Source organism: Denticeps clupeoides, chromosome 14 (genome assembly GCF_900700375.1).
Source record: "Denticeps clupeoides chromosome 14, fDenClu1.1, whole genome shotgun sequence".
Taxonomy (NCBI): domain Eukaryota; kingdom Metazoa; phylum Chordata; class Actinopteri; order Clupeiformes; family Denticipitidae; genus Denticeps; species Denticeps clupeoides.
This window is the reverse complement of record NC_041720.1, coordinates 14,466,627-14,478,834: the sequence shown is the minus strand read 5'-3', so window position 1 is coordinate 14,478,834 and position 12,208 is coordinate 14,466,627. Positions and strand designations below refer to the sequence as shown.

The window sequence follows — 12,208 nt, the reverse complement described above, 5'->3', positions numbered from 1 at the left end:
GTATCATTATATCACCCAACCAGACCATTTAATACATAACAAGGCAAGATGAAAATGACTAACCAGCAATATTTTGTTTCTGTAAATTCAAATGAATATTCCCTTGAAAAAAGTACTTAATTACGAAAGGAACTTTTTGTGAACTGACCCACTCCCCAGTTCCAGATCAAAAAGTTTTCTGAAAGAACAAGCACAGGCATAACAAAAAAACACACAAACTAAACAGCCTTTTATCCTGTAATCCAGCATCAAACACCAGCAAGGCAAACCAGATTAGTACATGCACATCATTTTTCCACAAGGCTAAGTGAGGGCAAATGAAAAAGGGAATGAAATATATAAACATTCAACACCACACACACACACTCCACAAACCTAATAATAAGTAGGTGTGGCAGATCCATGCTAGTCCACTGCACTAGCTGTGGCCACACCGTGTGTGTGTGTGTGTGGTTGTGTGTGTGTCTTTGCACATGATTAGCGCTGCATGTGTGAGATGTAACGGACAGTTGGGTCAGCTTGGCATATTCCTCTCCACCGGGCCGATTTATCAGGCCTGCTATGTTCACCCCGGGGGGCGTTATTAACCTGTGGGGTGGGGTGAGGGAGTAAACACATCACTTATCTGCCGGTGCGGCCAGCGCTTTGTCGATTTCCCGCTAACGAATTCCTGAGCTGCTTTGGCTCCCTGCCCTCGGACGCGGCCCCGCCCAGGACAGCAGTGCAGCAGCTGCTGTGACCCTTAGCAATATCATTTTGTAAGAAATAACATGTAAAAAGATTGGCTGTTTTGTCCAGCAAATTTAGACTACAAGATAACCCACAAAGTCAGAGGGCAGTGGTGGCCTAGCGGATAAGGATGCGGAAGCGTAATCGGAAGGTTGCCAGTTAAAATCCTGAACTGCCAAGGTGCCACTGAGCAAAGCACCGTCCCAGCACACTAGGTGAATGGTTAAATGCAGAGGACACATTTTGTTGTGTCACTGTGTGCTGTGCATCATAATGACAAACCACGAAAGAATGTCAAAAAGTTCAAGCCCTGCTACTGGCGCACCCTGAATACTCCCATTGTGTTGCTCCGGGGGGCAGAGCCTGTCGTAAGTAAACGGAAGTCCCTTTTAGTGTTGGTACCCTGCAAGAGTATTACTAATGATGCTAGGTCACTGTGAGTGATTTTTGTTCCCCTTTGCAAATGGGTTATTAAATCCAATTCATATACGACGTAATGCTTAAATCCCGCAGACCAAAAAAAAACAAAAAAAAAAAAAACAACAATGCTCCATTTACTGCCAAAACATAACACAACAGGCCAAGTCAGCAGGTCAACAGGTCATCCTTTCCCTTCCATAGAAAGCACACAAGCCAGCAAACATTATATTGTGCCTTCGGGCAGTGTGGGGGGGGTCATTTTCCGGACCACTGCGCAGTGCGCACATACGGTCCTAACAGAATAGAAAGATGTGCACAGCCAATAATACAATAAAATGTATTTCTGGTAATAACAACCTAGTCTCATCTGTAGTCACATGCTGACTGCAGAACCAAATAACCAATAACATCTGCTCTCATTGATCAATATTTCCTAAATGAACAGAACACAGCAAAGTGCTGTTTTAATACACGGAACATGTCAGTGGGTTGGTTGGTGGGATCAACTCACCTCCTGAATGCGTGTGTGTGTGTGTGTGTGTGTGTGTAAAAGAGAGAGAGAGGTTACTACTCTCCCTCTCTCTCGCTCTCTCCCTTCCGCTCTGCCGCTTGATGGTCCCTTTTTGATGACAGTGTGTTTAGTGAGGCTGGTTGCCATGGCTACTCTTAGAAAACACTCAGCACAGGGAGCTAATGGTTGTGAATTCAGTTGAGGAAATCGGTAAACAGCGGTTTTCCAACCAAACCTGACAACGCGGACAATGGACTCCTCACACCTCGCGTCGTAAAAGATGAAATCAAAGAAAATGGCATCTACTTACCAGCCTAAAAGTACAACCCACCGTATTCTTCGTTTCCCCTCTTTGTAGTAACAAGTTGCGGAGAAGGCGGAGGGTGGGCGCGCACCCTTACAGCGTAAACAGAGCACAGCCGCCACACGCACCGACTCGAATATTTAACACACCGCCGTCACTTACCGTCACACAAAACACACAGATTAGCAAAGGCACGCAGCAGGCAGGCGAAGAAAGTGCCACGCCTCCGTGACACTCAGATTAGATTAGCTAATCTTTAATCACTGCTGTCACTAATCGCTCTTAATGACCAACTGGCCTTCGGGGTCCATTTTAGCCACATGAAGAAAAAAAAAAAAAAAAAAAAGTCACCCCATTCATAAGCGGTCGGGTCACAACAGCTGAAATAAATAGGATGAGTAAAAGGTTCGAGGGGCACTCTACGTCCTCAATTTTCAACAATAACTTGTCTTTATGTTAATGTGCACACACATTTCGGCCAGAACACCTCAAGGGCAATGTTATTTACTGACTTTCCTTTTTCCGTCTTCAAGTTTGTAACGTTCCACATTTATGTGAAGGATAAAGCTATTACACTAGATGCCGGTACAATGTTCCCATTGCATTTCGACGCTGTCAGCATTCCCTCCATTATATAGGACTAGGCATTACACAATATACAATGGTCTATAATATCAGGAAGTGTACACACCCGTTTTTTTTTTCCCACTTTTCTTTTCTGACCATACTACAAAAAACCTATTAAAGTACAAGGCCTCGGAAAAGGGGAAGGGTATTTAAGATGCTACTTTCTCTCCTGTAATCCTTTGCTTAAAGAGGATACCCGCACATTTAGCTGTGCATATTTGCCAATAAATACTTACTTTAAATTGCGGCATTAGGAACGAAGCACTGGCACGTAACTAACGAATGAAAGAATTAACATAAAACGGCAGTTTCCATTATATATATACACAAACACGACAATTTAATTGACCAAAAAGCCGCATATTTTACACTGTGAACATGATGCATTCGATTAATCAGCCAAATAATCGACACATTGTTCTATCAGGAACAGAACAAACAGAACAGAACAGAGCGACTGTTCTGCTGTCCGTGTGATAAAGTGAACAAGTCAGCCACTTACCGGCATCATAGTCGCTGGTTTCAGTCAGACACCAACATGAGAGTCGAACATGAGCTCCTCGATCCGATTTCCAGTCTGGACTGTTCAAAATAAAATAAAAATGAAAAACAACAGGGCAGAAAGTGAAAGTTACTACAGATCATCAGCGACAGGGTGGTAGTAGCCTAGTGGGTAACACATTCGCCTATGAACCAGGTTCAAACCCCACTTACTACCACTGTGTCCCTGAGCAAGGTGTCTCCAGGGGGGGGCTGTCCCTGTAACTACTAATTGTAAGTCGCTCTGGATAAGGGATAAATGCTGTAAATGTAAATCTTGCAGACATATCTTTCACAACACGGTCGATTCGACTCCGATTGTTGTTGAATGAATTAAAACTACTGGCGCTGCAGTGAATCTGGCGGCTTGTTTACGACGATGCATCCGCTGAAAGTCACACCGGAGAAGGGAGACAGCGGGTTGGACAAAACAAAAAACCAACGGACAGATAGACTAAAGACGAGTCCACGAGGGTCCCTGGTTTTGGGACACAGACTCGAGCTAAAAACCCACCCCGCGGCCGCTAGCGGCGCAACGAACGCCGAACTAGCTAACGCAGCATTCCGACAAACGCTGCTTCTCGCCACACGCAAAAGTAATATTGCCGTCTCGGCGACGGAGAAGGACGCATGTTTTGAAAGAGTCGTCACCCGCTGCGCATTCCGTTCGAAGTATTTCGTTTGCTGCCTTCAGCCCGTTAGCCTCGTTAGCCTCTGTGCTAGCTCATGCTAACCAGCGCGGCGGGACTCGGGGGGGAGACAACACTCGACAAAACGGCCCGAGGTGGATTTATAATAGACGGACTATTATAGTCGACTCACCGCCGTGATCCGGTCAGGGCGAGAACATGACGAAGGCCGGAGCGGCTGCTGGCTGGAGCGCTGGGAGACACCTGCGCCGCGGAGGAATGCGAGCTTTCCTACATAACCCGAGGCGGTCGCCCCGCAAATCCCGCTGCCGCGGTCCGAAGAAGAAGATGGAGAAGAACAGCGCGACTACACGTGTTGCGATACGGGGTGTCCGGTGGAATAAGGGGGTTCCTGTTTTCCCTTTCCCATTCCCAGCGCGTCCCGGTCCGTCGCAGGACCTGCTGTTGTCAGAGTAGTAAAGTGACGTCACGCGTCGACGTGGAATGCCAAGAATGCCGGCGCCACCCACTGTTCTGGATCGATTATCGACTATCTTTTTATTATTATTCTAATATTAATGCATTTGTATAGTTTTAATTTTCACTTCGAGTTTAAAGTTAAACCACATTACCAATGAAATCCCGAAATCACTCAGCTATGTGACCGCGGAGTTTCATGATCAAACGCATACATATACATCCCGATTTTTAGAACCGATATTTTTAGAAAGGATTTTTTTTTTTATAAGGTTTTATTTCCACAGGTTCTATGTGTGTTGGGCACAGACATAAGATCGGAACGGAACGTTTGTACAATTTTATTGTATAGATAGTCTTTCAATATTTCCTTTAAAGTTCCTGCGAACTGACTGAAACTGTACAATTCATGGCTTCAAGTGCAAGTCAGATCTGAGCTTCAGTTTCTCAAGTTCCAACTTTTCGATCTCCAAGCCGAGTTTGCGCTCCTCCAGGAGCAGATTTTTGTGCTGCATTTCCAGGATGTGGCTTGTCGTGATGTCGCCGACTTGGGCGGCGTTTGGTCCCCTCTGCTGGCTTCCTCGCTCCGCTGCTTTGGCACTGTGGCTGCTCTCACTTTTCACGTGGTCGGCGCCTGAAATCGAGGGAACCAAAGAGAACCAAACGTTTCATGCCGCATTAGTTCATAAATTCCTGATCTGAGGCCAGGGGCGTAGCGACAACGCCGAACCAAACGTTGCCGTGAAGTATCGCACAATAGGCTTTACTTCTGGGAGCAGGGACGCTCTTAAAAAGGACAACCGTGTGGAAAACGTACCAAATCTGTCCCGGTGTTGTACCGAATTCCGCGACCCGTGGAATTCCGTGACCCTAGATGGCGCTGTGACGCGACAGACTGTCGGGGTCCTACTTACGGCGCGATCACAACATTAAAAAACAACGGGACCTCTTTTCCCTGGTTCCTCTTCGTGATTAGAATGGTAAATGTTGGAGTTACATGCGTTAGAGAATGAAAGAAGTTACCTGAAATGTTCTGGTGCGTGTTGCATTTCTCTATTTAACCTCGTTAAAACAATGAGCGCTCCTGGATAATAACCAGGCTGCACGTTTCACTTAGTTGTTTATTGCTCTCAAAGTACACAATTAACACTAAATAATTAATCAATTCTGCTAACAGTCATCGTGTATCATACTAACGTTCACCGTCTTTCGCGGCACAGCGACATCTAGGGTCACGAAATTCGACGGGTCACAGAATTCGGTACAACACCTGGGTGCATTTTAAAAAGACACGTAAACTCAAGCTTGTTAACAGAAAACCAAGGCACAATGACAACTGTTGGTATTTTTAAGACCTCAAGAGAGATTTTGACAGCCATGCATTTGTTGAGCAGTGCAGCAAGTGCGGCTCCCCCCTCACTTCGCACGAATCCATCCAGACTCTGGCATCCAGACCTGTCCGTGGGGTGGGGGGGGGTCTTCATCCTGGTGGACCGTGTCACACTCTAATTGTTTTTTTTTTTTTTTTCCCCCTCCACTGATTTAATGAGTGTCAGAATGGCAATAAGTGGCGAAGCGGTAACGTAGCCTCATTATTTAAGGCCTGCTTTAACCACAATGTCGGCAGCGTGCCCCCTACAAAACTAGTATTTTTAGGTCCTTTGAAAAAAAAAAAACTACAAAAAAAACGAATTGTGTACATCCATACAACCGATTAAATTAAGTTGACAATTTAAAACATATCATTCAGTGATTTTCAATCTGCACGAGCAGCAATCTGGACAAGGCATGAATAATCAGCGTAATCAGGGTGGGAAAGCAGCTCAGGCAGTGAAGGTATGACAGCGTACGCCACCCAGCCGAATTGCGGGTCTGTTGCTTCGTGTTGCTAGTTGCAGAAAATGAAAACTGCTGAAGCTCGGCACAAATTCAAATCTATTCATGCGATTTTTCAGAAAAACTAGTTGGCCAATCGGTTGGTTTTGTTGCTGGTTGTAATAACGTGAAGTTACACGGCCGGTTGGAAAAACTGTAGTTCTAAATAGTGAGATCTTATTCAGAAAAATCAAACTTGGTCACATGTGATTACATGCAGATGCAAGCAGTAAAGGAAACATGTAACTAATTTACAAATAAATTGTCCTTTCTCAAACCTGTTAAGTCACCTAAAGCAGGGGTCTCAAACGTACGACCTGTGGGGTGATATTTTGTGGCCTGCAGGACGATATGAAAGTTTAATGTTAATGTTGTTTATTCAGTGAATGCTATCTTAATAATGTCTGTTGAGTTTTTGATGGTAAAAAAAAAAAAAAAAAAAAAAAAAAGACAAAAAAAGGGTAAAATTCAGCTTTTTTTTTTTTTCTCCAGACTGCATTTTTTGTGGAAGATGCAAACTACATTTGACAACAACAAAGTATCTGTGTAACCTCTCATTGCAATCATAGAATTACTACTTCTTACTGTGTTTCAAAAAAAGCATGTCTGACTTAGAGATCAATTTCACTGGTGTCTGATTCGGCATCATATGGATTGTATTTTCAGTTGAATGGGCTGATTTGTTTGAAAGTTGACTGATCATCGCCACTTTCCCCACGTGTGATGTTGTAATGGTGAATCTGCTAATTAACGACCAACACTGATGTTCCTTTGACAATGTCACCAAGAGGACTGGAGGGCCACTTAGCTGTATCTCCCTCCTCAGTCACGCTTCAGTCCAAACTGGAGCCTACCCACCGCGCTTATAAAGTCAGAACATCAGTGTTGGCTTGGACGTACCGCTGAATTCATTATAAAAAAAATAAATGCCAATAAATTACACCTCCATAACTGTACCCCATGGGTTTTGTATAATAAAATACATACTTGTATGTATCCTGGCAGATAACAATCTGGTAGCATTTTATTTCGGTACTTTCTACCATAAGAAAGTGTCATGATATTCATGCAATAATAAAAGACATGAGCATCAACAAGAAAAAAAGGACTGCGATTGCTTCCGAGCTGTTCTTTATGCTTTGTGCAGGTGTTGCAAGAAGAAAAAGCAATAGAAGCCTTGTCGGTCATGTTCAATATTTCATTCATATTCAGAAGAATCCATTCAAGTTGAACTATTAGTAATGACGTTTCAGAAGAATGTTTTTACAAAAGTATTTTTTTTTGTGGAAGACCTGGTGTGGCCCAACCTTAGACACCAAGAGTGTCTTGTGCAGACCCCAGGTAAAGTGTTTGAGACCCCTGACCTAAAGCAAATGAATTGTGCTTTCGGTAATCAGACTTAATGACATGACAAGTTTTAAGCGTCTTTACTTTATAGTCAGTCACTGGTGATGATGCATTTGAATGTTTGGTGCATAATGCTGCATTTTATGGACTTTTAACAAATATAAGCGGCCAAAAGGAAGACAGCCAGCCAAAAAAATAAATAAATAAATAAATAAATAAAAATAAAAATTATATATGATAAACATTGAGAAACTTACACTATCTGAAAATGTGCTCCTAAACTAAAATCAATATTGACTTACTGAAAAATAAGTAGTTGCCTTACATTTATGCAACCGGCCATAAAGCATATAATATTGCAAAAAATGTTTTTTAAAAGCTTGCCTTTCTATCAGATATTTGAAGAAGAAAAGACTAGATTTCCGTTTTTCATTAACTGATCCAAACAGTTCATTTTATTATTATTTCCACAGAGAAAGACAGGTAGACAATATTAAACGTTAAAGGTCAACGTTAAATGCAGGGCTTTAGAAGTCATTTACAAGAAAGGGGAAGGAAACTGGATGACAGCTCAGCACGGTGGTCAAATCAGTGTGCAGGCTCTGGGGAAATAAGGAGATCAAGCTGAATAGGATGTGATACAAACATGGTGAAACAGGCCGATTGCATAAAAGCTAGAGAAAGCTAGTCATTTTCCTTGAGCATCGGTGAGAAAAATGTCCATGCAACACAAGAGTGCTCATTCATGACCAGCTTTTTCATTGGTCACCATGAATGGACTACGAAATAAATATCTTCAGTAATCTTATGAATATTACAGCTTACTGGTCACACAACTTGACACAATATGAGACCAAACCAAACTAAACTACATGGTTAACCCCCCCAAAATTTAACACTGCTGGCTATTGCTAACAGAGATGGGTCGAGTAGCCAAAAATTTGAAGTACAAGTAGCGTTACTCCAAAATAATAACTCGAGTAAAAAGAAGTCATCCACAAAATTCACTCAAGTAAGAGATAAAACTACTTAAGTACTGAGTAATTGTTTTAAGAAATTGTATTTCAGACAGAAAAAGTACGATTTGCAGTAATTAATGGACTTTAAATCTGGGTGTACAAACAATCTTAATATGCTAATAATACGTGTTAGCATTGACATTAAATAAAAAAGCTAAACAATAACACTAATAAAAGTGTATGGTATCAACATCTTAATTATCATTCAGAAATTATGATACACAATTTCCATTGTGACATTGGTCAGAAAATGAGAGTTCTAGCTACAGGCTTTAACCACCAGTAAAACTGGGGTCCTTCTCCCATTCTCTTCTAGAAGTCTGATGCGATGTTGGGTATGCTTACTCTTTGCATTTTCCATAATCACTACGTGCTACACTGTAAAGGCATGTGAGATGACTGCATCAACAAGATAAGTATGTCTGCACAGCCAGATGAAAACAGATCTGTACCTGTGCAAATTAAATAACTTAATGAAGGGGTAAAATGGTCGTACATTTTGGAATTATTGATTGAACGTTGCACAGATGGGGAGCAGAGCGCCTTAAAAAAAAAAAAAAAAAAAAAAAAAAAAAAAAAAAAAGCTACAAAAACAATAATCATCGAACGTCTGGCAACACCATTTGAGCCACTCTACCAGACGCCCTTATCCATAGCAACTTACAATCAGTAGTTACAGAGACAGTCCCACCCTGGAGACGCTCAGGGTGTTTGGCTCAGGGACACAATGGTAGTAAGTGGTTCATAGGCGAGTGTCTAACCCAGTAAGCTACTGCCACGACTCATGTGATTACATCTGATTGCTTCTACGTCTGAATGGTGAAACGTGTTAGATCTACTGGTGGTACCTGTCTGGCAAAAATATATAGCATACGTGGTGTTTTTTTTTTTTTTTTTATAAAAATGTACTCAAGTAAAACAGAGTTGTAAACCTACTCTTAGTCATTTTATATATTTTTTTTTTTTACAAAAAGCTACTTAAGTAAATGTAACTCATTACTACCCACCTCTGATTGATACGCATGCTAGTTAACAAAAGAAGCCCAGTTTTTCCATTAAACCTCATACAGATCCATGAATATAACTTGCTCAATTGTACAACTACGTACTTACAAATTCACATACACACACTATTAAGAGTATTGCAGAATTGTGTTAGCCGTTAGCTTAAGCAAATTAAATGTGCAAGAATTTATCGTTTCACAGTAGATAAAAACCAAAAAAAAAAAAAAAAAAAAAGAATTCCCAAACAAAATCAAAACAGTGGAAGCAGAACTTGTGTCTCCTACTCTAAAGACAGTCTTAATATTTAAATGGTTTGCAAAGGCACAGAAAAAAAGCAAATAAGAGCACCATACAAAACTAGTCATCTTAAAGTGTACGAGCAGGCAACAATTAAAATACAATTGTTTTATTTTAAGCTTAAAACCACAGATTTACCCCCATATAATATTTTATATTGTATCTTTATATTTTTTAGAAACCTAAATCAGAATACATCTAAAAACCAATAAGAAAAATACTCACAAGTTAAAATGACAAATTCTATGAGCTTAAGAGTAATTTAAAATTTAGGGTCATTTTCCTGCCATCATTTGAATGCATTTCAAACTCATGCTAATGCAGTGATTAACAATGCAGATTAATGTCTCCCCCTTGTGATTTTTTGGTATAATATCAGCCTTAAGCATATTCTTTAAATCAACACCTGACCGAATCAGCAAATCCCTCTGAAATGACCACAAGAGCACTCAAATGCAGCACAAAGTGTGACAGACGGACAACTATAAAAATACTTATTTATGCAACCGGCCAAAAACCAATCACAGTGTATCAAAAAGGGTGCAGAAGACTTTATGATAAGATTGTCATGAACAGATTTGAAGCAATACTATTAGACGTGGATCTTGGTACTTACTTGACTTCACAGCTTTCTTTCCTGCAAACAAATTATTGAGAGAAGGTGAGAATGAGAATCTTTTTTCTTTTTGCATACATGTCCAGTTTATCTACATTCGAGTCAAGAAGAACACATTAAAAACGATACATTTAAAGTGTACCGCGTGGTTCAATAATAGAGAAACACCAATCGTTCCAAGAATACGCTCAGTTTTACCTGAGGTCACTATTTATCCTGGTGTTGCAGGTACGAATGCGTAGCAGTCATACCGCTGGTCATTTTTTATTGGCCCGTCACACTGCTCAACTCCAAATACAGCTAATTGATCCAATTAAGGAAGCGGGCATTTGGTAAGAGCAGCTAATTGCAGGGTTCCAGCCTGCAGTATATACACAAAAAAAAGGCATAAGGACGACCAACTGACCTCCATAGGAGACTTTGTAGTAGAGGAAGGTCATGAGCCCCACACCGACCCACATCTCCTGGTAGGCCTTCGTGTAGTAGGGGCTCATTTTCGCCCACCATCCCGCAAACGCACCGCTGACCATCTGAAAAAGGAACAAATAAATAGAATAATCCACACCAATTCATCAGGGCAGATCGTCCACCACCAACACGTCACGTGTTGACAGGTTTACACGCGGTGCACGGTTCTACGAAGAAGGTCACACCCCGCTCGCAGCGCAGAAAGGAACTGCTTTTGGCAGTGGTGGCCTAGCGGTCAAGCAAAGCCCCGTCCCCACACGCTGCTCCCCGGGCGCCTGTCATGGCTGCCCACAGCTCACCAAGGGTGATGGGTTAAAAGCAGAGGACACACGTTTGTTGTGTGCACCGTGTACTAGGACGGTCCACGGTGCTCAGCTCGGCCTGAGAGAAGCCGAGTCACCGGCCGAGCGCTCGGTTAAGCCTCGCCGGCGAACAGGAGCAGCCGGCAGCTCAACAAATATTTATTCACGGAGCCCAGACGCGCGCACAGACACACAACCCGCCATTAAATAACAATTACGCGTCGTGGTTAAAGGGCTTTTTACGTAATTCGGCGAGGCTGGTTGGTGGTAGCGAGGCCGGCGGCAGAGGGAGAAAAAACGACGGAAAGACCTTGAGGTTCGACGTCGGAAAAATAAAAAAAAGCGACGCTTTCGGCGCGGAGCACCGACGCGCCACGAAACCCCGCTCACCTTCAGGATCTCGGCAGCCTCAGCAGCGTGGAGGTCACAGTCTCGGCGCCGCGAAGCAACGAATTATGGGACAGCGAACGCGGGACCACGTGACGCGCCGGGCCGGAAGAGGAGGCGCGGAGAGCAGCGCCGCCCGGCGGTGCCTCCGCGCCGCTGCGTGTCTGTAGCTGCGGCCGGCCGCCAGCAGGTGGCGGAAGAACCGCGCCGACGGTTTTTCATTGACGATTTCCCGTGTTGTTCCCATGAGGCTGAGTGGCAAGGGGGCACGTCTATATGCCCTGCACACTGTACAAGGTGGCAAATTGGCAGTGTACAAAATATGCAATATATGCACATACAGTACAGGCCAAAAGTTTGGACACACCTTCTCTATTTCCTTTATTTTCATGGTAGATTCTCAATGAAGGCATCAAAACTATGAATGAACACATGTGGAGTTATGTACTTAACAAAAAAAGGTGAAATAACTGAGAACATTTTTTATATTCTAGTTACTTCAAAATAGCCCCCCTTGCTCTGAATACTGCTTTGCACACTCTTGGCATTTTCTCGATGAGCTTCAAGAGGTCGTCACCTGAAATGCTTCTCCAACAGTCTTGAAGGAGTTCCCAGAGGTGTTTAGCACTTGTTGGCCCCTTTGCCTTCACTCTGC

General features: G+C 42.7%; 2 protein-coding genes across 7 annotated transcripts in view; both read right to left on the bottom strand.

Annotated features, from left to right (window-relative positions):
* Nucleotides 1-4,423, bottom strand: part of ppp1r13bb (protein phosphatase 1, regulatory subunit 13Bb) — a 41,604-nt gene extending 37,181 nt beyond the window's left edge. Inside the window, exons 1-2 of one of the 6 annotated variants that reach the window (XM_029002207.1) lie at nt 3,954-4,423; nt 3,094-3,173 (exon numbers count right to left, since the gene is read on the bottom strand). In XM_029002207.1, coding sequence (XP_028858040.1) covers nt 3,094-3,102 — 9 coding nt within the window. In that variant the 5' untranslated portion in view covers nt 3,103-3,173; nt 3,954-4,423. Of the gene's footprint in view, nt 1-1,970; nt 2,123-3,093; nt 3,908-3,953 lie in introns of those variants that run through there. The other 5 variants (XM_029002203.1, XM_029002208.1, XM_029002204.1 and 2 more) reach the window with 5 other exon arrangements.
* A 139-nt stretch (nt 4,424-4,562) lies between these two features.
* Nucleotides 4,563-11,666, bottom strand: atp5mj (ATP synthase membrane subunit j). Its single transcript, XM_029002211.1, has 4 exons — nt 11,557-11,666; nt 10,803-10,926; nt 10,397-10,417; nt 4,563-4,871 (listed from the first exon to the last, which is right to left on the bottom strand). Exons 2-4 carry the CDS (start codon nt 10,924-10,926, stop codon nt 4,645-4,647), a joined length of 372 nt encoding a protein of 123 aa, XP_028858044.1. The 5' UTR covers nt 11,557-11,666; the 3' UTR covers nt 4,563-4,644.
* Nucleotides 11,667-12,208: the final 542 nt, after the last annotated feature.